At 36.3% G+C, this 25,761-nt stretch overlaps 1 protein-coding gene across 10 annotated transcripts in view; it reads left to right on the top strand.

Moving 5' to 3' along the window:
* Positions 1-25,761, top strand: part of NAALADL2 (N-acetylated alpha-linked acidic dipeptidase like 2) — a 1,274,580-nt gene that overhangs the window by 806,873 nt on the left and 441,946 nt on the right. For all 10 annotated transcript variants that reach the window (XM_086394834.1, XM_086394828.1, XM_086394854.1 and 7 more), the window contains one exon: positions 6,928-7,071. In XM_086394834.1, the coding sequence (XP_086250960.1) occupies positions 6,928-7,071 (144 nt within the window). The remainder of the gene's footprint in view (positions 1-6,927; positions 7,072-25,761) is intronic.

A 25,761-nucleotide genomic window follows, 5' to 3' on the forward strand; every position in this document is an offset into this window, starting at 1 on the left:
GAAAACAGTTACAGATTGTATTTTCTTGGTCAAAATCAATGCAGATGGTGACTGCAACCATGAAATTAAGACACCTGTGACTTAGAAGGAAAGCGATGACAAACCTAGGCAGTGTAGTAAAAAGCAGAGACATTACTTTGCCAACAAAGGTCCATGTAGTTAAAGCTATGGTTTTTCCTGGAGTCATGTATGGTGTGAGAGTTGGATCATAAAGAAGGCCGAGTACCAAAGAATTGTTGTTTTTGAACTGTGGTGTTGGAGAAGACTCTTGAGAGTCCCTTGGACTTCAAGGAGATCAAATGAGTCAATCCTAAAGGAAATCAATCCTGAATATTCATTGGAAGGACTGATGCTGAAGCTCCAATATTTTGGCCACCTGATATGAAGAGCCAACTCATTAGAAAAGACCACGATACTGGGAAAGATTGAAGGCAGAAGGAGAAGGGGATGACAGAGCACAAGATGATTAGATGGCATCACTGACTCAATGGGCATGAGTTTGAGCAAGCTCTGGGAGATGGTAAAGGACAAGGAAGTGTGGCATGCTGCAGTCCATGGGGTCACAAAGTGTTAGACATGACTGAGTGACTGAACGACGATAACAATGAAATAAGCACTTTCACTTTAATTATGAGAGTAGCCATCAGTAATACAAACCCTATTTTCTTAAAAATAACTGTGTGTATATGTTCATATATGTATGTGTGTATATGCATGGATGTATACACAGGAAACATGGATGCACTCTGAGAACGTGTATAGCACAAAGCACATTTAAATTTTGAGCATTTCATTTTTATCAATAACCTGAACAACACAGTCTGAACTTGACTAGCTTGAAGGAACCAGCAGGTTATAAGATACTGAAATAATAAAGGATCAGCTGTATTTACAAGGATAACAAAATGACTAGCCAATTTAGTGCACTGGTCATCTCAGGGAAATAACTGTAAATTTAGGAAGCTATGATAAAAGTGAAAAAGCATTCATGATAGTTATTTAATGGTCTGATTTCTGTCAAAGTGGCAGTCCTCTGGAGAAAGTCAAATCAAATATTCTGGGATAATATTGCTGAAATCAGCTTGTTCATTTGATATTTGAGTCTTTTTCATAGAAGTGTAGCACAAAATATATTTTTAAAATCTCTGCTTTTTAAGCTCTTTGATTGCTTGGTTGTCTGGAAAGTGGGAAGTATTTACACTTTCAATTTGTCAGTTTTTTACTATAATGAATTAAAATAGTTGAAAATGAAGAAAAGTCAAATCAGTTAGCTATTTTAATATTTATTCATGACTGAAATAAAGTGTTGTAAATATAGTTTTGATCTTTACATCACCAAATTTATCTTTAAGAAAAGGTCAGAACAAAAAGAAAAAAAAATGCTGTCAGTCCAATTGGAAGTTACTATTTAGTGCTAGCATATGCACAGACTTGTTACACATTTTGAAGGAGACTTTCTGAGAAAATTGTTGATTTGGACTTTATTAATATAATCAGACTCTGTCATACTTAATTTGGGGTAAAGTAAGCAAACATAGTCTATTATTCTTCATCCTCATCATCTTGCTTTGTTTTATATCTTCTTTGCTATGAAAATTATATAAATTATGCAACAGCTAAATATGTAATGATTGTAGGTCATTGCTTATCTAATGTGCATATAAATCACCTGGGGAATCTTGTTAGGCTTCAGATTCTGATTCAGAAGGGCTGGGGTGGTGGTGATGGTTTAGTCGCTCAGTTGAGTCCAGCTCTTTGTGGCTCCATGGACTGTAGCCTGCCAGACTCCTCTGTCCATGGAATTTTCCAGACAAGAATACTGGAGTGGGCTGCCATTCTTTTCTCCAGGGGATCTTCCCCACCTAGGGCTTGAGCCTGGGTCTCCTGCATTGTAGGCAGATTCTTTACCAACTGAGCCACCTTAAGGAATCCGGCCCATGCTACTTGTCTGAAGACTATGCCCTGATTAATGAAGGATCTATAGGGTCTATGGTTATTATATCATGTAGCATGGATACACACACACACACACACACGAGTCAGATCTGAGGGTGAAGTTACACACCTCAATTTGGAAGTCAAGCTGTCTTCCCCAAAGGCAGCACATCCTCATGTCTGAGCCACACAAGGCCCTTTTTATTTTATTTATCAGTATATTCTTGACCTCATCTCTCCTCTTAGTGCTTTAATTCTGAGGATCCCAGTGTCTAAGACTTCTGGTCTCTTAAGGGTTATCTTTCCTGATGCCCCAGGTGATTGGCATTTGCAGTATACACAAACATTTCATTTGAGCTTAAAAGAATTGCATCTCACCACACAAAAGTGCTGACAGCTAACATATTTTCTTTGTATACAGATGGGCTTGAAGTGGGCATCAGAGATTTGAAAAAGCATAATGAAAAGCCTATTACATATGTACAATCAGAAACTATTTTACTAATTTTTAACCTCACTTCTAAATTTCAGCCACTGTGGTTTGGCTCTAGGCCTCTGAGCTCGTGTATTGTTTTTATTTCAGTCAATAATGTAATCACAACCCTTCAGTGTTACCTTGGTTGTTCAGATGTAGTAGATGGGATGACAATCTTCTCATAGTGAAATTATTTATTTGTTCTTTTTCAAACAGTGAGTCAGTGATGGAGTCTGTTTTGGGACTCTGTATATCCCGTTTCTCCTTTCTGCTGTATGCATGTGGCATTTTATGGAGGACTGGATTACTGAATGAGAAGGATGAATTTGGACCTTTATTTGGGTTACAAAGAGTTCATAAAGTGAAGAAAGAACTAGATACCTACTAAAATAAAACTTAGTGTCAGTCTTTATTGAGCATACAAAATGTACAAGGTATGATATAAATGCCACAATCTAAAAGTTAAAGTGCTAAAATATAATGTCGTGTATTTCCTGGATGGTACTCTTTGTGTCAAGGTACATAATCCATCTGATTTTCAGCTTACATCTAATGGATTCTTATCATTTATAAGTGTTTTAAAATATAACTGAGTAAAAATGGTACATGTGTTTGGTTTTATTCTTAATCATACAAGTAGATTAAATTCTCTTAGTTTTTCAACAAATGAGTTTTTTTTTTTTAATAACTTTCATCTGTAATTTAGTGTTAGTGTCCTCCTGTAAAGTCCTTCTTTTAGTACCTGCTCTTCCAAGTGAACTGTTTGTCAAATTTCCATTAAGCTGAAGGTGAAAAATTAATGAACCACTTACTTCAGATATTTCAAAACTAATGCAAGTCTATTAGTCATGCAATACAAAAAAATCAAAGATGTTGGTTTGTTCAATTACTGTTTAGGATTCACTCATATTTAACTTTTAAATGCATTGTTTCAGATGCTTAATATAACATTCGGGAGAAAAAAAGGAATGTAGTTATTTTTTATTAACTTAAAAATATATCTCAAAGATAATTTTATTTATATAAATACTGTTTGTAACCCGGAACAGTTAATTAGTGAGTTGATGGGAGTGGGTGGGTTTTGAAGATTTTGAGAGTAGTTAGCTTGCAAGAAAGCACTAATATATAACAAGCATGGGATTCATAGAATTCTGATTAGCTTTCAGTTGTACCTCTGCTCCAATTTATAGACATTTAGAAAATCAGTAAGATAGAGACACTGAACTATTTTTCAAGGAATTGTTAATTCATCCTCCCTCCCTGCCTTCTTCCTTTTCTTTCCTTTTTCTTTTCCTTCCTTTCCTTTCCTTACCCCATTAATTACTGAGCTCTTGTTATGATCCTAGCAATGTGCTGGATAGTGTGTGTAATGATGGGAAAGACTTGCTCCTTTTCTTTAAGGAGTTTAGAAGAGAAAATCAAAGTGTTTTTGCATAGTGATCAGGTAATTAGAAATGCCAAGCACTGAAAAAAAAAGGTGCAGATAAATCACATAGAGCTGAAGGTGTCAGAGAAAGTTTCTTATAGAAAATGAGTTAAGCTTTAAAGGAAGTGTATATTTCAGAGATGTTCAGACATGTGATACATGAGAGAAGCAAATAAAGTGGAAGAAATGGCTTAAGCAAAACATGGAGGATATAAATCACAGAATATGCAGGGGGACAGTTTAAGTATTAGCATAAGATACATGGAGAGGGATAGTAGGAGATAATGTTGGAAACATAAGGTCTGAAATTGTGAAGGGCCTTGAATGGCAAGATCAGTAAGGAAATTCAGTATTTGAATTGAGGAGAGGTGCAATCACGTAACATTTTAAGAAGTTTAATTTTGTGTTGGCAACATGTTAGCACCTAACATCCATGAAAACTGCAAAATAACAGATTGAACATTTGTTGCAAATACTGTCTCATTGTCCCCATCCACTGGAAGTTTCCACGGCAATAGCTAAGGGAGGAAATGCATGCTGGGAGAGCCAAAGTGAGATGGCTATATCAGGAGGACCTCTCAGCTGGCTTGCTGAGTGGGCCACACTGTCTGTGCCTTAGAGCACCAGCATGGAGCAACAGCAACTCGGGACAGCAACTTCCTTGTGGTATGAAAGTCCCCTTCAGTTGCCCTCAACTTGCTGCATGGCTGCTTACATCTTCTGTGTGAACCATGCAGGGCTTGATTCATGGGCATACAACTCACACTCAGAAAGATGCGCACTTGATTCAGTTCCCTGCTATTGCCATGTTGAAATCCTTCCTACTTTTTGATCGAGAGTTCTTTGGCCACCTCATGTGAAGAGTTGACTCACTGGAAAAGATTCTGATGCTTGGAGGGATTGGGGGCAGGAGGAGAAGGGGACGACAGAGGATGAGATGGCTGGATGGCATCACTGGCTCGATGGTTGTGAGTCTGAGTGAACTCCGGGAGTTGGTGATGGACAGGGAGGCCTGGCATGGTGCGATTAATGGGGTCGCAAAGAGTCGGACACGACTGAGCGACTGATCTGATCCCACGTTGTCATTTTGCTCTGGTCTTGTGAATTATGTGTCCAGTCTTGGTACTTTGACATGGAAATGGTTAGGATGCAATGAACTACATTATAGTCAAAATGCATGGTCGTATAGCCATATAAAAAGGAGTACTAACTTATGAGACCAGCTTTGTGTTTATACAACAAAACTGAACCTAAGCTTAAATCTTACTACTTTTTCTTCAAAGCCATGACTTCTGTGGCTGCCACAGCTAAATATGTTTTAGCTGTGTGGTTTTCCTGATGATAAATTAAGGAAAGCCTTCCATAACATATTGTATCATTAATAATCTTCCTCCTGGAGCCTGGATACCAGTATTGTCGAGTTCTGCACCCCCTGCAGTCCTATCAAATTAAATTCTGAGAAAACCTGTGGCAATTATTTTCTCTAATAAAAGTTCTAAAAAATACAACTCTGTGTTCACAAACATTATTGGCTGCCTGATAGTCATTCTGTTGTGTATTTCATTTTCTGAGTCAGTATAAATATATATAAACTGAATAAAAGTGTATTTTTTTTTAGTTTTTTCCTTATGTGGAGTTTATTCTCTTCATTCTCTTTATTCTGAATACTTGTGCAATTTTCTCTTGCTTGTGTTACTATAGTTGTTTCTCTCCTTATTTTCATTTAATTTTTATTTTTTCAAAGTTATAGATGAATATAAATAGAAATTTCTACAAAGCTTAGACTCATTTATAAAAATGTGTCACCTTCTCTCATCCTTCCTTGTGTTTCTCTCTGCTTTGTCTATATCCCCAAAGCAAGCACTAAAATGCTCTCAACATTTTTGGTTGTTACCTATTTTTCATATTTATTTCACTGCCTCTCAAGAGTATGTTTAATAGTTGAATTCATTTTTCAGTTATATCCATTATATTGACTTACTACTATGAAAGATAAAGATTTCATTTTCTTTCATCGGTTTCCATATTCCCTCAACCCTGACATTTTCCCTTTTTTCTTTTTTCCTGAAGAATGATATTTATTTTTGTATTAAAAAGTCATTGTTTATATTTCTATGGGGCTTCCCAGGTGGCTTAGTAGCAAAGAATTTGATTGCCAGTGCAGGATACACAAGAGATGCAGGATCAATCCCTGGTCAGGAAGATTCTTTAGAGGAGGAAATGACAACCCACTCCAGTATTCTTATCTGGAAAATTCCATGGACAGAGGAGCCTGGCCATGGGGTCACAAAGAATGGGACATGACTGAAGCTACTACTTAGCATGCACACATGCACACACCTGGAAGGAAGGATTCTGTGCACCAATGAGAACAAGGCATCTGAAGGGTCTTAGCAATCATAACACCACCCCATTTAAAGGATGAGAGACACCCTTCCCTGTGTCTGGCATCTCCCTGTTCAGTGTCCCACCTACAGTCTCTGCTGGAAGGAGGACCAGGCACTGTTCATGTTGACTGAATGAATGAGGGGTTCAGGAGAAGAGACTCCTTCACAATCAGAATTTGACCAATCCCTGCTGTTTTCAGCCCTTCCTTTACCCCCTTTTTAATAGGTAGCTGATATTTTCAATTCTCAAGTCTCTCTGGGTTCTATAATACAAATTGCATTGCTTTTCAGCTTCTTCACTCTGCTGGCTTATGTTTTGGTCTCCTTGGTCTGTCACATCAGTTGACACTCATCTGCTTTCCAGCTTCTAGTGTCTTACTGCTAGTGTGTCTCCTATTCTCTTAGCCCCTGTGGATTGATGCTTTTCTATCCCTTTGTTGTCATTTCAGTAGCGAATGGAAGTAAATGCCTATGTTCAGTCTGCCATCACGAACTAGGTTACATAATGCTGTTTGTACTGAATTTTTATTATCAAGTATCTCAGATCATTTTTAACAAGTAGACAGTATAAATAAGGAATAAACAAATAAATGAGTCTAAAAAACTTACCACTCATCATTTAAATACTTATTATAGAAAACCTGCTCTTCAAGTGTCTTTAATTTCTGTTTGCTAAGGATTCTATTTTTCTCTTTTGAATACAGATGGAAGCTTTAGACAACACCGATCAAACCTCACCTCTCTACTAGTGCAGCCCATCTCAGCATCTCTTGTTGCAAAACTCATCTCTTTGCCAAAGGATAGAACCACAAATGGTGCCTGCAGCCCTCTAGAACTTCCAAATAATGGTAAAATATTTAATGTCTTTCTGTGTGTCTTATAGTTTTTATAAGGCCCATCCATGATCATTTTTAATCTGTTTGGCATGTTTAGGATTATTCTTTCTCAAAAAAACCAAAAACATTTATTTCTGTTGATATGAGCATTTATTTCTCTTCTCTGGCTTTTCGAAAGTAATTCTATAAAGACTGAAAGTTGACCAAGCTGAGAGATTAAAAAAAGAAGAAAAGCATTTTGAACTGCAGCTAAGAAAAGCAGCTTTACAAATAAAGCATTTTGTACATTCATGAAAATCTGCTTAACATAGCTTCTCAGTTTCAGCTTCAGCAGGCTTGTTGCCTGCCAAGATTCAGTGGATAGCAGTCAGCTATCTGGGGTATGAAGTCTTTTAGTAGAAAGCATTAAAGCCTAATTCCTGCAATTGACTAAAAAATCCCTCTGTCTTTATGCATCATTGTTGGAGAGATGCTTCTTACACTGCAGTGCAGTTTGTCAGGCCTTGTTGGACTACATAGGATAAAACTGAAGTAGTTAAGCTACCTGTGGTGGGATGAAAGTCATGGGCTGCATCTTGTTTCTGCCTCCAGCCTCAGCATTAGACTACTAAAGGAGAGACTTTCTTTATATATTGTTAAATTTGTATCTAGTTGGCTGTGAAATTCAACTTTAGGGGTCCGTTTTTGTGTCCAGACCCAGAGGCTCAACTACCCATGTTTTATCTCATTTCTTTTCTCCTGACAACAAAAGCATAAAAAATATGTTTTGAAAAAGCCTAAAAAAAAAAAAAAAAGACCCTGAATGCCTTCTGAATTGCCCTTTCTTAGGGACAGGTTTTTTAAAATTCTGTAGAATGAGAACCTCTTAAACTGATTATTGATCGAACATAGTAGGAACTATAGAAAATAATGCTAAGACTACGTCCTCAAAATAGGAAAGAAGTTGTTCTGGGGAAGCTTTTTGTTTAGCTTTTTCTATGTTCTAGTCTTAGCCCCAGATTTTGATAATGAGCTCTATTTGCTAAAATATGTAATTAACACTATACTAATAATTTTCTTGTAAGAAAAGTATCAGACATTGAAAAGATCAGACTTAAGTCCAGATTTAATTAACTGATTGGCTTATTCAATAAACAGTCAGAGTCCCTCCTATCTTAGTCTGTAGAAGGAGATCCTGATTGCCTCAAGTCTATCAGCTTATCACATCAACCATGTGGGTTGACAGCTGGGTCAAGGATGATGCAAATTTGGCCAAACAGAGACATGACTCAATCTCTGGACTTTGAGCAATGGCTAATTTTAATGGTAGAACTGAATAAGAAATCATATAGCTCTAGGATATTTTGGTCCTTTTGAGGACCTTGAGGGCATATTACCTGACAATGGAACCAAGGTGAGGAAGGGGTAGATGAATAATGTAAAGGGAGAGAGTGTGAGAAACAGACTACCTCTTGTCCACATAATTTGATGCCTAAATAAAGCCTTGTCTGAAGCGATAGCTACTGAATTAGCTGTATATATGTTGATACATTCCCTTTTTAATAGTCAACTTATTTGTTTGATTTTCAGTTACTTAGAAACAAAAGTCATGCAACTGATGTAAAACTTACACTAAAGAATATTTGCATACACGAAACAGACTCAGCAAAGTGTAGTGAAGAGGATGTTATTTATATGGCAAATCCTGGGAGAACTAAGAAGATTGTATAAGGGATAGAAAAACAAGCAGAAGAAAAATTTCTTGCCCAAATATAAACAGATTTTTTGCGTTGACTAAATAATTAGATATTGATGCCATTTAATTTCCCATGATCTTGCTTTCTGTAAGTCTTACTCACTGATTATATATTGTCAGTCTTTGTCCTTGAGAGTCAATCAATAGCTGGGAATTTGAATTTTCATATATCAATCTGAGCTTGTCATTAAAAACCATGACTGCAATGAAAAAAAATTAGATGAGAAAGTATAAAATCCATTAGTATAACACAGAGTGGAAGCCTTAATGAATCATGTTAAAAGAAATATTTTAATATGTTTAAATTACTTTTGATAAATTGAAAAAAATGACTTACTATGATGCATAAAACTTAGTTTCATTAGTGTTAAATTTTCATCTAAGTAAGTTTGGATCATATATCTTCAGATAATATATCTTCACACATACACAAATGTATATAACTCCTATTTCTCTATTCACAATTTTATATGTTCTTTGTTCAAAATATTTTTATCAGAAGAATTTAATCTCTTCTGATAATGTTTATAATTCTTACATACTTAAAATGAATTTTGAATATCTATATTTCTAATTTGTTAAAGAAAGTATGTATTATCATTTCTTGAACAGAAAAAAAGATGTACTGAAAATATTATCTATAAACTTTGGTGATTTTACAATTTTTTGGCAAATAATACAAATTAGCTCTTGAGGAGACATCCACTAACAAAAAATGTTAGTAAAAATAAGTCTAGCATTGCTGTTTTTTACATATGAGACTAATCATCCTGTTCAGTGTAGCCTCAGTGCTGCTGTATGTGAAAGATCCAGGAGCACATTGTGCTATTTTGATTAAAAAAAAAAAAAAAAAAAAGTCTTGAGCTGTGTGTGTGTGCGTATGTGTATATGTATGTGAAGTAGGCAATGGAGTAGTTTGGATGGGAATAGCTACCCACTCTAGTATTCTTGCCTGGAAAATGCCCTGGACAGAGGAACCTGGCGGGCTATAGTTCATGGGGTCACAAAGAATCGGACGTGACTGAGCGACTAACACTTTCACGTTGGCTGTTATATGGTGTGGCTTGGCTTTTGGAGGCTTTGTAAAAGAGAATTTCAGTAGATCTGAAGTAAAAGAGAATTGAAAGCTTATTTTAGAGCAGCATGGGCTTTAATAACTTCTAGCCATCAATATGGAACAAAATATCTAGAAAACCATGAGGAAAAATGTAATTTATTCAGACAACTCCTACAAAGCATTCATATAGGTATGATGGCCACTCTTCAAAATTCAGTGAGCTAGACTGCTGTAGGAAAGACTGATAGATCTTGTGATAGACGCAAGCTAGATGTTAGAATCACTAAGCTATACTGGTGATACCCCAATTTTATGCCTCTTCAAGCTGCCAGTTGCAGAGTGAACCTAGGAGTCTGAGCAGGAAGCTGACAACAGAGTAATCTATAGAACTAAAGATCAGCCTTCATGAGCTGCCAGTCTGAACTCCTCAGACAAAAGGAAGAAAAAGCTTCAGAAATCACTTTGAAGGTCTGTTCATCAAGGGTCTTAAACAGAGTGAACATAGGTGGGAAACCTATTGTCCAAAGTCCACAGAAAGTACAGTCAATTCTCTGTTTCCCAGGGAGTACAGGTTGGGTTTACAGAGGGTGACATGGATCTGTCATTTAGCAGAACTTCTCGAGTTTCCAGCTTTCCATCCTGACAGCTTTGATTTTAGGAAATGATTTAGCTTGGATCCAGTCTAGAGTTTTGTTTGGTTGTTTGCTGGGAAGACTTAAAGACAAGCTGAAATATACACTTTTAAACAAAATTCCTTTAACAAGTATTTTCCAACTTTTAATGTTTCTCAGCAATTTTTACAGGTTCTTGCATTCTTATCACATGTCACTTAAGTACATGTCACTCCTTCCAAATTATGGAAGTTCCAACTAAACTCTGTAGTTTATATATAAATCCATCAGAGCATACCCTACCTTTATATTTTAAAGATCATTTTTCATAATCCTTTTTTTCACAGTGGGGTGACCATTGTTATTTACTATTCTAGAAACTGCCAGAGATTCCTGAATGCCTTTCTGGGTCTATATCATGCCATTCCCTTCATGTGTCCACAGTTTCTCACCATTATTTTATTCAGTATTATCCACATATGTCTTACAAGTTGTAAAGCCACAGTATCCTCTAAAACTCCATATAAGCACCACCTCCTCTGTGGAGCGCCCTTTGGAATCCCACTCCAGTTGGAAGTGCCCTGACTCTCTCTGCTATGCTTTAGGAAGTTATTAACGTATGCTATGTAGTATGGGGATATCATACTTTTCTGAGGAAGAGATAAGCAATGTGAATTTTTGTTAGAATGTATTGTTTCTACTTTATTTCTATATGGTTTCAATTCTTTCAGGTTTCGTTTATAATCCAGTACATAATCAATGTCCCATGAGAATGTAAAAACAGTGTGTACTATATAAATGTCAGGTTTTAGACCAAGTATCTAAGATCATTCAAATATTTTGTATCTTATTTTGAACACTACAATCTCCCACAGTATCAATTTATTTATTTTACTTGTAGTTCTATTAATTTTTGATTTATATATTTTGTAGTCATTTCTTAGGTGTTTATAAATTCAAATATATCAAATATTCCAGGTTGGCTGAAACACTTACCAAATAAAGTTATCTTTATATCTAGAATGCAAGTCTTAAATTTGATTTGACCTGATACTAATTTAGCTACATTAGCTTTTTTATTTTTTTCAGTCAGCGTCTTTATGCTATATCATTTTTTAATTTCAACCTTTTTGTGTCTTTCTTTTTTTAGTATGCCTAAAATAAGCGAATAATTTGTATTTTATATGCAATCCAATCTTTTAACTGAAGCATCTAATCCATTATATTTAATGTGATTACCAATGTATTTATGCTTATATTTTTCACCTTGATTTGAATTTCTACTTTTTACCACATATTTTCCTTTTATTTTGTATCTCTTTTAGGTTTTAGGTTTTTCCATTATATTTTTTCCTCTACTATTTTAGAAGTTATCAATATTTTTGGTGTTCTTTTAGAGTTACCCTAGTATTATTGCTTCTTGGGTATCTCCTCTACTGCTCTGCTCTATGGTAGCTCTCTTGGGAGGGAATGGGGAGAGCTGTCCTTTAGGGTTCCTGCTTCATGGAGGAAGAGTCTCTTTTTTTGGAACTACTTTCTTCTCTACAGCTTGGACAGGCCCAGGGCATTTTCTTCTGACATTTGTAGCCCATAAAGCTATCAAAATTAAAAAGTTCTCCAGGTTTAATAAATTTCCCTCAGCTTTATTACTTTACTTATCTTGGGTCCCATCACAACCTATATTTTCATCTAGTAATTCCTTACTTTCTTGCTAGAACTTAGACGGTAGTAACAAGATTTGTTACATATTTTATTCAGCATTTTAAATTATATTTAATGGGAGGGCTGGTCGGAATATCCTAGCCCACCATACCACTAGAAAAGGCACCCTTCTCTCATTTATTTCCTGACAACAAAAATGAATGACTCAGTGAATATACCCAAGTTGCTCAACATATAAATCAGGCTGTCATCAGGAAATCAATGATGCACTAAACTGTGCAATCCAAGGAAACTTAATTAGGGGCCTGTGGAGAATGAAAATGGAAACAGAAAAGGGATAGCTAGTTATTATTCCTCCTAAACCTAAAGTGAAGAAGTGAAGAAAAAGCAAGAGAGTTCCAGAAAAACATCTACTTCTGCTTTACAGACTATGCCAAAGCCTTTGACTGTGTGGATCACAACAAACTGTGGAAAATTCTTCAAGAGATGGGAATGCCAGACCATTTACCTGCCTCCTGAGAAATCCGTACTCAGGTCAAGAAACAACAGTTAGAACCAGACATGGAGCAAATGACTGGTTCCAAACTGGGAAAGGAATATGTCAAGGCTATATACTCTGGTTATTTAAATTCTATGCAGAGTATATCATGAGAAACACTGGGCTGGATGAAGCACAAGCTGGAATCAAGATTGCTGGGAGAAATATCAATAACTTCACATATGCAGATAACACCACCCTTATGGCAGAAAGTGAAGAGGAACTAAAGAGTCTTTATGAAAGTGAAAGAGGAGAGTGAAAAAGCTGGCTTAAAACTCAGCATTCATAAAGCAAAGATTATAGCATCTGGTTCCATCACTTCACAGCAAATAGTTGGGGAAACAAAGGAAACAATGGCAGACTTTATTTTCTTGGGATCCAAAATCACTGCAGATGATGACTGCAACCATGAAATTATAAGATGCTTGCTCCCTGAAAGAAAAGCTACGACAAACCTAGACAGCATATTAAGAAGCAGAGACATTGCTTTGCTGACAAAGGTCCATCTAGTCAAAGTTATGTTTTTGCCAGTAGTAGTCATGTATGGATGTAAGAGATGGACCATAATGAAAGCTGAGTGCTGAAGAATTGAAGCCTTTGAACTATGATGTTGGAGAAGACTCTTAAGAGTCCCTTCAACTGCAAGGATATCAAACCAGTCCATCCTAAAGGAAATCAGTCCTGAATATTCATTGAAAGGACAGATGTTGAAGCTGAAGCTCCAATACTTTGGCCACCTGATGCAAAGAACTGACTCATTGGAAAAGACCCTGATGCTGGGAAAGATTGAAGGCAGGAGGAGAAGAGGATGACAGAGGATGAGATGGTTGGATGGCATCACCGACTGGATGGAAATGAGGTTGCACAAGATCTGGGAGTTGGTGATGGACTTGGAAGACTGGCATGCTGCAGTCCATGGGGTCGCAAAGAGTCATACGTGACTGAGAAATTGAACTGAAATGAAACATGAAGTGGCAAAAGAAGAAAGTAGTTACAGGAACTGGCAAGTCTTTGAGCTTTAGGAGAGGCTGGTCTGTTAAAGCTGTGGATTTCATCTACAGATATACAGTCACTGCCAGCAAGTGACCAGTCAGAAAAGGTGATGGAAAATAATCTTTCTCTCACCTAACCTGCTGATCATTTGTTGATGTCTTCCATTTGCTAAACTCAACTTGGAGCCAAGTGTAAAGGAGCCAGGTAGATGTACTCTATAGAGATTAGCCTCCTGGGTCAGAGATCTGGTTAAAGGATGAACACAGATCTGGAAAGACAAATGGAAAATGTGCAGCATGGAGTATTATAGATGACTAGCCCGCTGACTAACATGATGACTTGTGACATGTAGACTGTTCAGGCTGAAAAATGTATACACATGTGTTAGTTTTCACTCTTAGATACAAAGAAGGTAAAAGATATTTTTCCTGGTGTTTCAGTTCAGTTTAATCACTCAGTTGTGTCCAACTCTTTGCAACCCCATGGACTACAGCATGCCAGGCCTCCCTGTCCCTCACCAACTCCTGGAGTTTACTCAAACTCATGTCCATTGAGTCAGTGATGCTATCCAGCCATCTCATCCTCTGTTGTCCCCTTCTCCTCTTCCCTTCAATCCTTCCCAGCATCAGGGTCTTTTCAAATGAGTCAGCTCTTCACATCAGGTGGCCAAAGTATTGGAGTTTCAGCTTCAACATCAGTCCTTCCAATGAACACTCAGGACTGATTTTCTTTAGGATGGACTGGTTGGATCTCCTTGCAGTTGAAGGGATTCTCAAGAGTCTTTTCCAACACCACAGTTCAAAAGCATCAATTCTTCAGTGCTCAGCTTTCTTTATAGTCCAACTCTCACATCCATTCATGACTACTTGAAAAACCATAGCCTTGACTAGACAGATCTTTGTTGGCAAAGTAATGTCTCTGCTTTTTAATATGCTGTCTAGGTTGGTCATAACTTTCCTTTCAAGGAGTAATTGTCTTTTAATTTCATGGTTGCAGTCACCATCTGCAGTGATTTTGGAGCCCCCCAAAATAAACTCTGCCACTGTTTCCACTGTTTCCCCATCTATTTGCCATGATGTAATGGGACCAGATGCCATGATCTTAGTTTTCTGAATGTTGAGCTTTAAGCCAATTTTTTCACTATCCTCTTTCACTTTCATCAAGAGGCTCTTTAGTTCTTCTTTGTTTTCTGCCATAAGGGGGGTGTCATCTGCATATCTGAGGTTATTGATATTTCTCCCAGCAATCTTGATTCTAGCTTGTGCTTCATCCAGCCCAGTGATTCTCATGATGTACTCTGCATATAAGTTAAATAAGCAGGGTGACAATATACAGGCTTGATGTACTCCTTTTCCTATTTGGAACCAGTCTGTTGTTCCATGTCCAGTTCTAACTGTTGCTTCCTGACATGCATACTGATTTCTCAAGAGGTTCCTGGTATTTACATTCTTCAAAATATTTTCCAATTTAGATACTTTTGCTACTTAGAAGAATAATATTTATTTAAACTTTAATTTTTTTTTCCAAATGCATGCAAGCTCACAAGAGTAAGTACATACATGGATTTATCTGTCTTTATGTGTTCACTAAAGACATGGGTTAGCTACTATTGCCTAAAAGTGTATGGTAAAAGAGACCAAGCAAATAGTTCCTGTTTAATATCTTTTTGCCAGTCTCACTTTTTCAGAACCAAACTTTTATAGTACTAAAACATATTTTGGGAGTTTTCATGCATATTTTTTTCTTTTCAAATGTGATCTCTGTTATTACAATATGGTTACTATTTACTCAGTTAGAAAATAGATAAGCAAAAATATGCAAACATATTACATTCTGTGTTAGTCATTTTAGGCTTCTGTAATAAGATACCACAGACTGAATGTATTAGACAACAGACATTTATTTTCTCACAGTTCTAGAGCTAGTAAGTCCCAACTCAAAGTGCAAGAGAATTAGGATTCTGGTCAGAGTTCTCTCCCTGGCTAATAGAGGACTTCCTTCTCTCTGAGTCCTCACATGGCCTTTCCTCTGTGTACACACGGAGAGAGTAACAGATCTCTTATGTCTCTCCCTTTTCCTTTAAGACCACCAATCCAATGAGATTAGGGTACCATTCTTAAGATCTCTCTTAAACTTCAATGTTCTCTTTAAAGGTTCTGTTTCCTTCCTTTTCAATACAGCCAGATTGGAGTTGAGGGCTTCAACATATGAATTTTAAGGGATACAGTTTAATCTAGAACAGATTCCTAATACCCAATAATTATAACTATCAATACCTTCCTATAAATTTATCTAGATTTATATATAAATATGTTCTATAATGCGCTAAAGCGCAGGCGGCTGCGACGGGCACGCTAAAGCACAGGCGGCTGCGATGGGTGCCCGCGCAGCCAAGAGGAGCTACCCCACTTCCGAGGTCCAGGGCAGAAGCCGGGAGGACCAAAGAATGCTCAAACTACTGCACAACTGCACTCCTCTCACACGCTAGTAAAGTAATGCTTAAAATTCTCCAAGCCAGGCTTCAGCAATATGTGAAGCGTGAACTTCCAGATGTTCAAGCTGGTTTTAGAAAAGGCAGAGGAACCAGAGATCAAATTGCCAACATCTGCTGGATCATGGAAAAAGCAAGAGAGTTCCAGAAAAACATCTATTTCTGCTTTATTGACTATGCCAAACCCTTGGACTGTGTGGATCACAATAAACTGTGGAAAATTCTGAAAGAGATGGGAATACCAGACCACCTGACCTGCCTCTTGAGAAACCTATATGAAGGTCAGGAAGCAACAGTTAGAACTGGACATGGAACAACAGACTGGTTCCAAAAAGGAAAAGGAGTTCGTCAAGGCTGTATATTGTCACCCTGTTTTTTTTAACTTATATGCAGAGTACATCATGAGAAATGCTAGACTGGAAGAAACACATGCTAGACTGGAAGAAGCTGGAATCAAGATTGCCGGGAGAAATATCAATAACCTCAGATATGCAGATGATACCACCCTTATGGCAGAAAGTGAAGAGGAACTAAAAAGCCTCTTGATGAAAGTGAAAGTGGAGAGTGAAAAGTTGGCTTCAAGCTCAACATTCAGAAAACGAAGATCATGGCATCTGGTCCCATCACTTCATGGGAAATAGATGGGGAAACAGTGGAAACAGTGTCAGACTTTATTTTGGGGGGCTCCAAAATCACTGCAGATGGTGACTGCAGCCATGAAATTAAAAGACGCTTACTCCTTGGAAGGAAAGTTATGACCAACCTAAATAGCATATTCAAAAGCAGAGACAATACTTTGCCAACAAAGGTTCATCTAGTCAAGGCTATGGTTTTTCCGGTGGTCATGTATGGATGTGAGAGTTGGACTGTGAAGAAAGCTGAGTACCAAAGAATTGATGCTTTTGAACTGTGGTGTTGGAGAAGACTCTTGAGAGTCCCTTGGACTGCAAGGAGATCCAACCAGTCCATTCTAAAGGAGATCAGCCCTGGGATATCTTTGGAAGGAATGATGCTACAGCTGAAACTCCAGTACTTTGGCCACCTCATGCGAAGAGTTGACTCATTGGAAAAGACTCTGATGCTGGGAGGGATTGGGGGCAAGAGGAGGAGGGGACAACAGAGGATGAGATGGCTGGATGGCATCACTGACTCAATGGACATGAGTCTGAGTGAACTCCGGAGTTGGTGATGGACAGGGAAGCCTGGCATGCTGCGATTCATGTGGTCGCAAAGAGTCTGACACGACTGAGCGACTGATCTGATCTGATGTGATGTTATATAACCAAATGAGATCATACCATACACTATGGAATTTATTTTGAAAATTAAATATCTCTACTTTATCATGATATTAAATTTAATCTTTCTTAATATACAGACTATATTAAGTTTTACTAATCACCCTAGTCTTTGTATAGTGAGTTTATCCAAACCAATATCCATTCTAGACCTAAAAATCATATTTCTTGTAATGCAGTATGATCCTCCTTTTCTTCTTTTTACACTCACTTTGTGAGACCAAGTCACTTGTTCTTCATGAGTCTTATCATCTTGATTGTGGGATGCTTCTTTGTGATTTGTATTCAACTAATTCTTCTAATTCCTGTAAACCTGAAATTAATTCTTAGGGTTTATAAGAGAACACTCAGTGTGTTTAGAAAAAAAAAAAAAAATTAAGTACATTTTTTTGAGGCCGATGTTTTTTATCAGTATCCAGGATATGGTAATGCAAGTCCCATTGATTCATGTGAGGTGAGCCATGAGGGACAGAGTTGAGTCCTAAGACTGGAATTACCCTTTTGCATAAGCCTGCACTTACTGAAGTATCTTTGAAATTCAATTTCTGAGAAAATTTCAATGTGATAGGAAGAACAGGGTGTTTGGGACAGGTCCAATTATCAGTTTGTATATGTTAGTGTGGATATTCTAGTTGCTTGGTGCCAATCCTTTCTGATTTGTCAGTGTATGCTACATCAATTGATAAACATTTAAAATAAGACTTTTAGTCTAGAACATATAATATCCAGTCACTTGTGTCAGTTCAAAAATACCCTTGACAACAGGAAAACCCCATGTAAAAAAAATGGAACACCCACATGGGTATGGTATATATTGTAATTGTATATAATCCAGAGCATTTTATACTCAGATAGAAAGAGAAGCAGTTGGTATTTAGGAAGAATTTTAGAAGATTACAAAGTCTCAGTCATCAAAACTGTGATTCTAGAGCAGATTCCATTTCTTGGGATGCAAGAAAATTGAAAAAATAATTCAGAGCCCAATCCACGAAATTCTAAATCCTAGTAGCCAAGAATGAGACAAATATCTGACTAAAATTAGGAACTCTAGGAAGAACTTTATCTTGGAAACAAACAAATGGTTAATCATTGCAGCTGGAACTCAAGAGTTAGCAGCAATTGTTAGTGCTTAAATCTCTCTAAATGATGTTGGAGTTTTTCCTAGGTGCCGGGTAAGCTTACAGTGCAGGTGGAGATGAAGCTTTGTTAGCTATTGGGGAAGAAGATGACTGAGAATCCGTTCATAACAGCAACAAAAATGCAAGACAGAATTATCATTGGAATATAGTTTCTGAAGCAGATAATTTTTCCTGCAACATGATTAAATTAAAGACTGGAGAGAGGCAGCTGCTTTTATGTCTTTTAGCTCTGACATTCCTCACCCTATTTGAATACAAATGTTCTCTCAGTGGAACACATTTTTGTCATCTTGAAATCTTTTGAACTTCACATATCAAATGTAAAGCTGCCATCCAGCTATGGAATATGAAAGACAGAAAACATTTAGTAAACGTGAGCTGAAAATGTTACCTTAAAGTAGTAAGGCACACACATATCTATATGCTCTGACTTTTCAAGTAACGAACTGCATCTAAAGGTTCCCCAGGATTTTCTAATTTCAAAAGTATTTTTATTATTTTGAAATACATTCAAACTTATAGAAAAGTTGCAAGAATAACACAAAGAAAGTTCTTCCTCACCTACCTACAGGGAGGCTGCTGCTGCTGCTAAGTCGCTTCAGTGGTGTCCGATTCTTAGCAACCCCATGGATTGTAGCCTACCAGGCTCCTCTGTCCATGGGATTTTCCAGGCAAGAGTACTGGAATGGGTTGCCATTTCCTTCTCCAACAAGTAGGCTATAGAATGACAAACAATTGCATCTGAATTCTCTCATGATGACATTCTCTCCTGTACTAACAGCAGTACCGCTGCAAACAGGAATTAAACTTTGATGCATTTCTACATGCACTCCAAGGTCCCATTCAGTTTTTGACAATTGTCCCACCAGTGTCCTAAATATCAAATAGCTCTAAACTAGTTTCATGTCTTGAAGTTATCAAGTCTCAAATTTCCTTCAATCTGGAATAGTTTCTCCTTTTTCTTTTTTTCATTACTTTATCTCCTTTAAAGCTTAAGTGCCAGTTATCTTCAGAGTGTTCCCCAGTCTGGGTTTATCTGATGTTTCTTGTGAATAAGTTCAGGCTCTGAATCATTGGCAGTAATGTTATGGAAGCGAGACTGTGTTTTTCTCATAGCTCATATTAATTTGTTCCATAACTGATAAAGCTACCTTTAATCACTTGATTAAGGTGGTGCCCACTAGATCTCATCAAAGTTACTCTTTATTCTTTGTTTAAAGTAATCAGTAAGTGTTTGAAATCACACATATATCTTACCCCCAACATTTCTACCTTCATCTACTAGTTTCAATGTTCATTGATGTTTCCTGCCCAACTAGTCATTGCCAAGATACTAAGGGTTACCTTCTAAGTCCACATTCCTTCCATTCTTATCAGTTGGCATTCTCCTTTAAAGAGAGCTTTCTTGGTCCTTCCCTGACAGTCCAAGGGTTAAGATTCCACCTCCCTAACTGACATAGGCAGGACTTCCTAATCCAAATATTTTTCAGTTTTTTTTAATATTACATTTATTTAATTCAAGGTATCCAAAATATTATCTCTCTATTGCTGTCAGTATGCATGCTTAGTAAAGAAACAATTTATTCTTTTTTTCTTTCTAAGACTTCAAAGTCCAGTGTGTATTTTACATTTATAGCACAATTAAATTAAAACTACATAAATTTTTTAAAAAATAGATTTTATACTTTTAATGGATTATATTTTATGGATAAATGGATTATATTTTATGGATAAAGATCTTTCTGAACTAAGCCACTGGTCCTTAGGTCAAACAATTTTAGCTTTTAAACATTTTCATTTAAATCTTACATTCAGAAAACAACACAAGTTATAAGTACATAGACCAATTACTTTTCACAGTTGAACCCACTCATGCAATTCATGTATCTAAATCACCTATGGGGTCTTCAGTCTTTTTTTGTCTATGTTTTCTTTGCTTATCATTATATGATCTTGCCTTTACCATGTTTCCTAATTTTTTTTCATGGAAAAGCATTTTATTTTAATATAGGAGTGTGTACATGTAAATCCCAAACATCTGATCTATCTCTCCCTCCACAATCCCCCCTGGTAACCATAAGCTCATTTTCTGTCTGAGTCTATTTCTGTTTTGTAAATAAGTTCACTCTATTATTATTATTTTTAGATTCCACATATAAGCAATAGCATATGTCTATCTCTGTTTGGCTTACTTCACTTATTATGATACTCTTCAGGTCTATCTAGCTACAAATGGCATTATTTCATTCTTTTTAATGGCTGAATATTCCTTTGTAAATATATACCACATCATCTTTATCCGTTCATCTGTTAATGGACATCTAGGTTGCTTCCATGACTCGGATGTTGTACATAGCTCTATAATGAACATTAGGGTGTATAGTATCCTTTTGAATCATGTATTTCTCTAGATACATGTCCAGGAAAGGGATTGCAAGATCATATGGTGGTGTATTTTTATTTTTTAAGGGATCTTCCATACCAATTTCTCCATTGGTTGTACCAAGTGTAGGAAGTTTCCTTTTTCTCCATACCCCCTCCAGCATTTATTGCTCACAGATTTTTTGATGATGGCTTTTCTGACTGGTGTGAAGTGATATTTCATTGTAGTTTCAATTTACATTTTTAAATAATTAGTAATGTTGAACATACTTTCATGTGCGTCTTGGCCATCTGCATGTCTTCTTTGCAGAGATGTCTCTCCCTAACCCATTTTATGCTTCATTTTTTAATCTCTCTTTCTAAACATGTCCATAAATGCACAGTTTGCCTAAGTTAAGGCATCATGTATATCTCTTTGTATTGTGTTCTTTTCATTTATATTGTATCCATGTCTCTACATAGTATTTTACATTTTAACAGTCTCACATTTTATTGCAATTTTCTAAGTAATTTCCCTGTTGAGGAAATCTGTGTTGTTGTCTGTAATTGCTATTAAAATTATACTGCAAAGAGTTCAATTATCCTTGTAGGATAAATTCCAAAGCACAAGATTGCCAATGTTATTGCTATAAAGAGTAGTATTACTTTAGCAATGGGTATTTAGCAATGCCAACAGCAATAGATGTGCTATGAACATGAAAGTTTATCTAAGATTTTACTGATATTTATCATTAAAATGGAGAGTGTGATCATAGTACTGATTTTAGTGAAGGAAAACAGGCTATGTGAACATTTGTTTTCAGACATGGGTATGGACTATTACGAAACAATATTATTAGGATCAACATTGTACGTGGGGTTGTACCTAAATAAATGAAAGGCAGTGTTCTGCTACGTTGCATGCCATTATTTGGACCTGATCTTGGGCCTGTGACTCATAAGGAAGTCCTTCTCCCAGCTGGAAAGAACCAATGTAATCTTAGCATCTTTGTAAAAGAAATTGTCTTTACTTTCTCAGACCTCTATGTTTCTTTTAAATAAAAGTTACACTTCAGGATGTAGAAGAGGGCAGGTAAAATAATTTGAAATCTGTCTATGCAAACGTCTAGGAGCTCTGTATGAAATATAAGAAAAAATGTTTTTGAAAGCATCTATCAAAAAAAAAAAAAAAAACATAAAATGTCCAGAAAGAAACACAAAGACAGAGTGAAAAATCAGGGAAATAAATAGAAAAATTGACCGTATAATGATCAGGTGTTGGGAAAGGTTATGGGTCCTGAATTAGGTAAATTAGAGTGGGAACATAGCACTCACATGGGGACAAAGGACATAGTTATGGAGCTATAGGGAGCGATGAGTTGTAACTGCTGCTGCTGCTAAGTTGCTTCAGTCGTGTCCGACTCTGTGCAACCCCAGAGATGGCAGCCCACCAGGCTCCCCTGTCCCTGGGATTCTCCAGGCAAGAACACTGGAGTGGGTTGCCATTTCCTTCTTCAATGCATGAAAGTGAAAAGTGAAAGTGAAGTCGCTCAGTCATGTCCGACTCTTAGCGACCTCTTGGACTGCAGCCTACCAGGCTCCTCCGTCCATGGGATTTTCCAGGCAAGAGTACTGCAAAGTGGTAACTAACATCTATATAAAACCAGGACCATGGAGTTTAAGTAGGAAAACTGGAAAGGAATCCTCCTACTGATGAAGAAAAGCTTTATTCTGCTTGAGCTCTGGATAAAAAATAAAAATACAAATTTAAATGACTTTAGAAATTTAAAATCCTGGTTTAGAATTTTTACTAACATTGTAATATAGAAACACTAAGCCAAAAAATTAACATAAAATTGTATCCAAGCCAGAGATGCCCCTGGGATGCCTGGTAAAAACAAAGGCAATGCTGGGAAAATATGTATTGGAGATATACTAAGCAAAAGAAATATGGAATAATTATATTAATGTGGGGGGAGAACTTAGGGTATAATTGGGATAGAAATAATGTAAAGATAATTGTTCTTTGAGACCCTATGGACTATACAGTCCATGGAATTCTCCAGGCCAGAATACTGGAGTGGGTAGCTGTTTCCTTCTCCAGGGGATCTTCTCAACCTAGGAATCAAACCAGGGTCTCCTGCATTGCAGACAGATTCTTTACCAGCTGGACTACTAGGAAAGCCCTATACATACAAACACAGTGTTCCCTTCTCCACGGGATCTTCCCAATTCAGGGATCGAACACAGGTCTCCCACATTGAAAGCAGATTCTTTACCAGCTGAGCCATGAGGAAAGCCCAAGAATACTGGAGTGGGTAGCCTATCCCTTCGCCAGCAGATCTTCCCAGCCCAGGAATAGAACCAGGGTCTCCTGCATTGCATGCAGATTCTTTACCAGCTGAGTTACCAGGGAACCCCATTCTAAATAATCTACATAGAAATCAGGGAATAGTAGCAATTCCAAGATTGCATACACGTAACTAGTCAAAAAATATAAGAATGCCAAGATAAATTGATAAATTAACATATGGGAAACTATAAAATGTCTCAATAATTGACAGAGAAAGTATGTAGAACACTGAAATTAGAGCTACACAGTTTTCAAGCTTGATTTACTGGACCTATGAATGATAGGCTGCAACCATGTAGTAGGGAATGCACATTCTTTATATGGGACATTTATGAAAATGTTTAGTCTCTATCTATCATTTATAATAGCCTGCCAGTGTCACAAAATAAATCTCACCTAAAATCAAATTATCAGCATATAGACTTTGCTTTCAGTTCATTAATTAAATTAAGCTAGACATCAATATTAAAGCAGTAACCCATACCATGTATTTGAATATTTTGAAAATTCTTTGGACTGATACATTTATTATAGAAATAGTTATCATAGAAGTTTAAAAATGTTAGAATTTGTGAGATAATAACACCATATATCAAAATTAATTTACTTCAGCTACATAGAAAATCTATAGCCTTAAAGACACGTGTAACAATTGAAAGGAAATGAGCTAAACATCTTAAGAATTTAGGTTAAACACACATACACACAGAGAATACATTAGGCAAAATTTAACACAGATACTAATAAGCATAGAATATAATATTGTAGCAAGAAATAAAGACAAAATTATTGAGGATCCATAAACCCGAAAACTTTTTTTTTGAAATTCTAATAAATTAACTAAACTCTAGTAAAACTGATGAAAAGATTAAAAAAAAATAGAATAAGTGAATTGATGTTAGAAATAGAAGAGGAAACAAAACCATAGATAAATGAATGATTTTTTGAAGAACAAGAATAAAATGAAAAATTAAATACATTTAGAAGAAATAAACATAAGAATCAATTTGCTTATATTGATTCATAATAACAATTTGAAAATATTAAATGAAATAAAATGAAAATATACAATGGGTGAAAATGTACTTCTCCCTGCAACACACACAAAAAATACCAGTACCAAATAGTTTTATATACTAAAACTGCCTCTCCTTTGTAAAATGGTTAATTTGTGCTGTATAAACTCTTACAGAGTCAATGAAAAGAAGCAAAGATCCCTAAATATTTGTGAGATTTATAATCTACATATCAAAACCAGACCAGAAAAAATAGAAAAGTAAAATTATTAATGTCACTTATATATGCATATATTCTAAAAGTGTTAGTAACCAAACACACAAAAAAAATATCATGACCAAGAAGGGCTTAATCCAGGAATATAAGCATTCTTTTTAACGTTGTAGTGTGAAAAACTTTCAGTTATCTCAAAAGATGATTCAATATCTGTTTATGCTAAAACCTCTTAACAATGGAAGATATAAAAGTGATCTTACTTTTAAAGGGAATTTCCCAGAAAGCTGTAGCAAATAACTTAAAAAAAATGCAGTTATAGAAATGACTGTAGTGAAGAATACAAGGCTAGGACCAAAGAACGCTGCTTTTACTGCCTGCATTCCACAGTGCACTGGCAGTCCTAGAGAAAATGTTGAGAACAGTAGATAAGCTATAAAGATTTAAAGGGAAAAAGCAAAACTATTTTTGGTATGTATCTAAGTGAAATTAACAAACATTAAAACTCAACAGATTAAATATTAAAACCTATAGAAGAGTAACAAGAAGGCATTTTATAAGACTAACATATGAAATTAAATAGCATGCTTATACATTGTAAAATAATTTTAAACACTATATTTTGTTACTATAGCAGGAAAAACTTAATTTAATAATCATGCAAATCTTTTATAAATAAAAATATAAAAATTTTTAAAAGAAATAAAATTAGCTGAAATAAATTGAGAAGTATACCATAATAGATAAAAGATATAATTTTCTCAAATGGGTTTGCTAATTTAATGCAATCCTAATGAAATCCTGAAATGTCTTTTCATGGCACATGGCAAACTAATATGAAAGTTTTCATAAAAATAGGCTTGGAAATTTCCCCCAAATTGAATAGTTAAATTAGATGATGATGGTGATGCTGATAGTAGTGGTGGTGATGGTGGTGGTGGTAGTGGACCCAGTATTTCAGTCGTGACAAATTTCTGTTAATTAAAACCCTATCAGTTCAGTTCAGTTCAGTTCAGTCGCTCAGTCGTGTCTGACTCTTCGTGACCCCGTGAATCGTAGCACGCCAGGCCTCCCTGTCCATCACCAACTCCCAGAGTTCACTCAAACCCACGTCCATCGACTTGGTGATGCCATCCAGCCATCTCATCCTCTGTCGTCCCCTTCTCCTCCTGCCCCCAATTCCTCCCAGGATCAGAGTCTTTTCCAATGTGTCAACTCTTCGCATGAGGTGGCC

This window comes from Bos grunniens, chromosome 1, assembly GCF_055505025.1.
Source record: "Bos grunniens cultivar Pamir isolate PY7600 chromosome 1, Bosgru_T2T1.0, whole genome shotgun sequence".
NCBI lineage: Eukaryota > Metazoa > Chordata > Mammalia > Artiodactyla > Bovidae > Bos > Bos grunniens.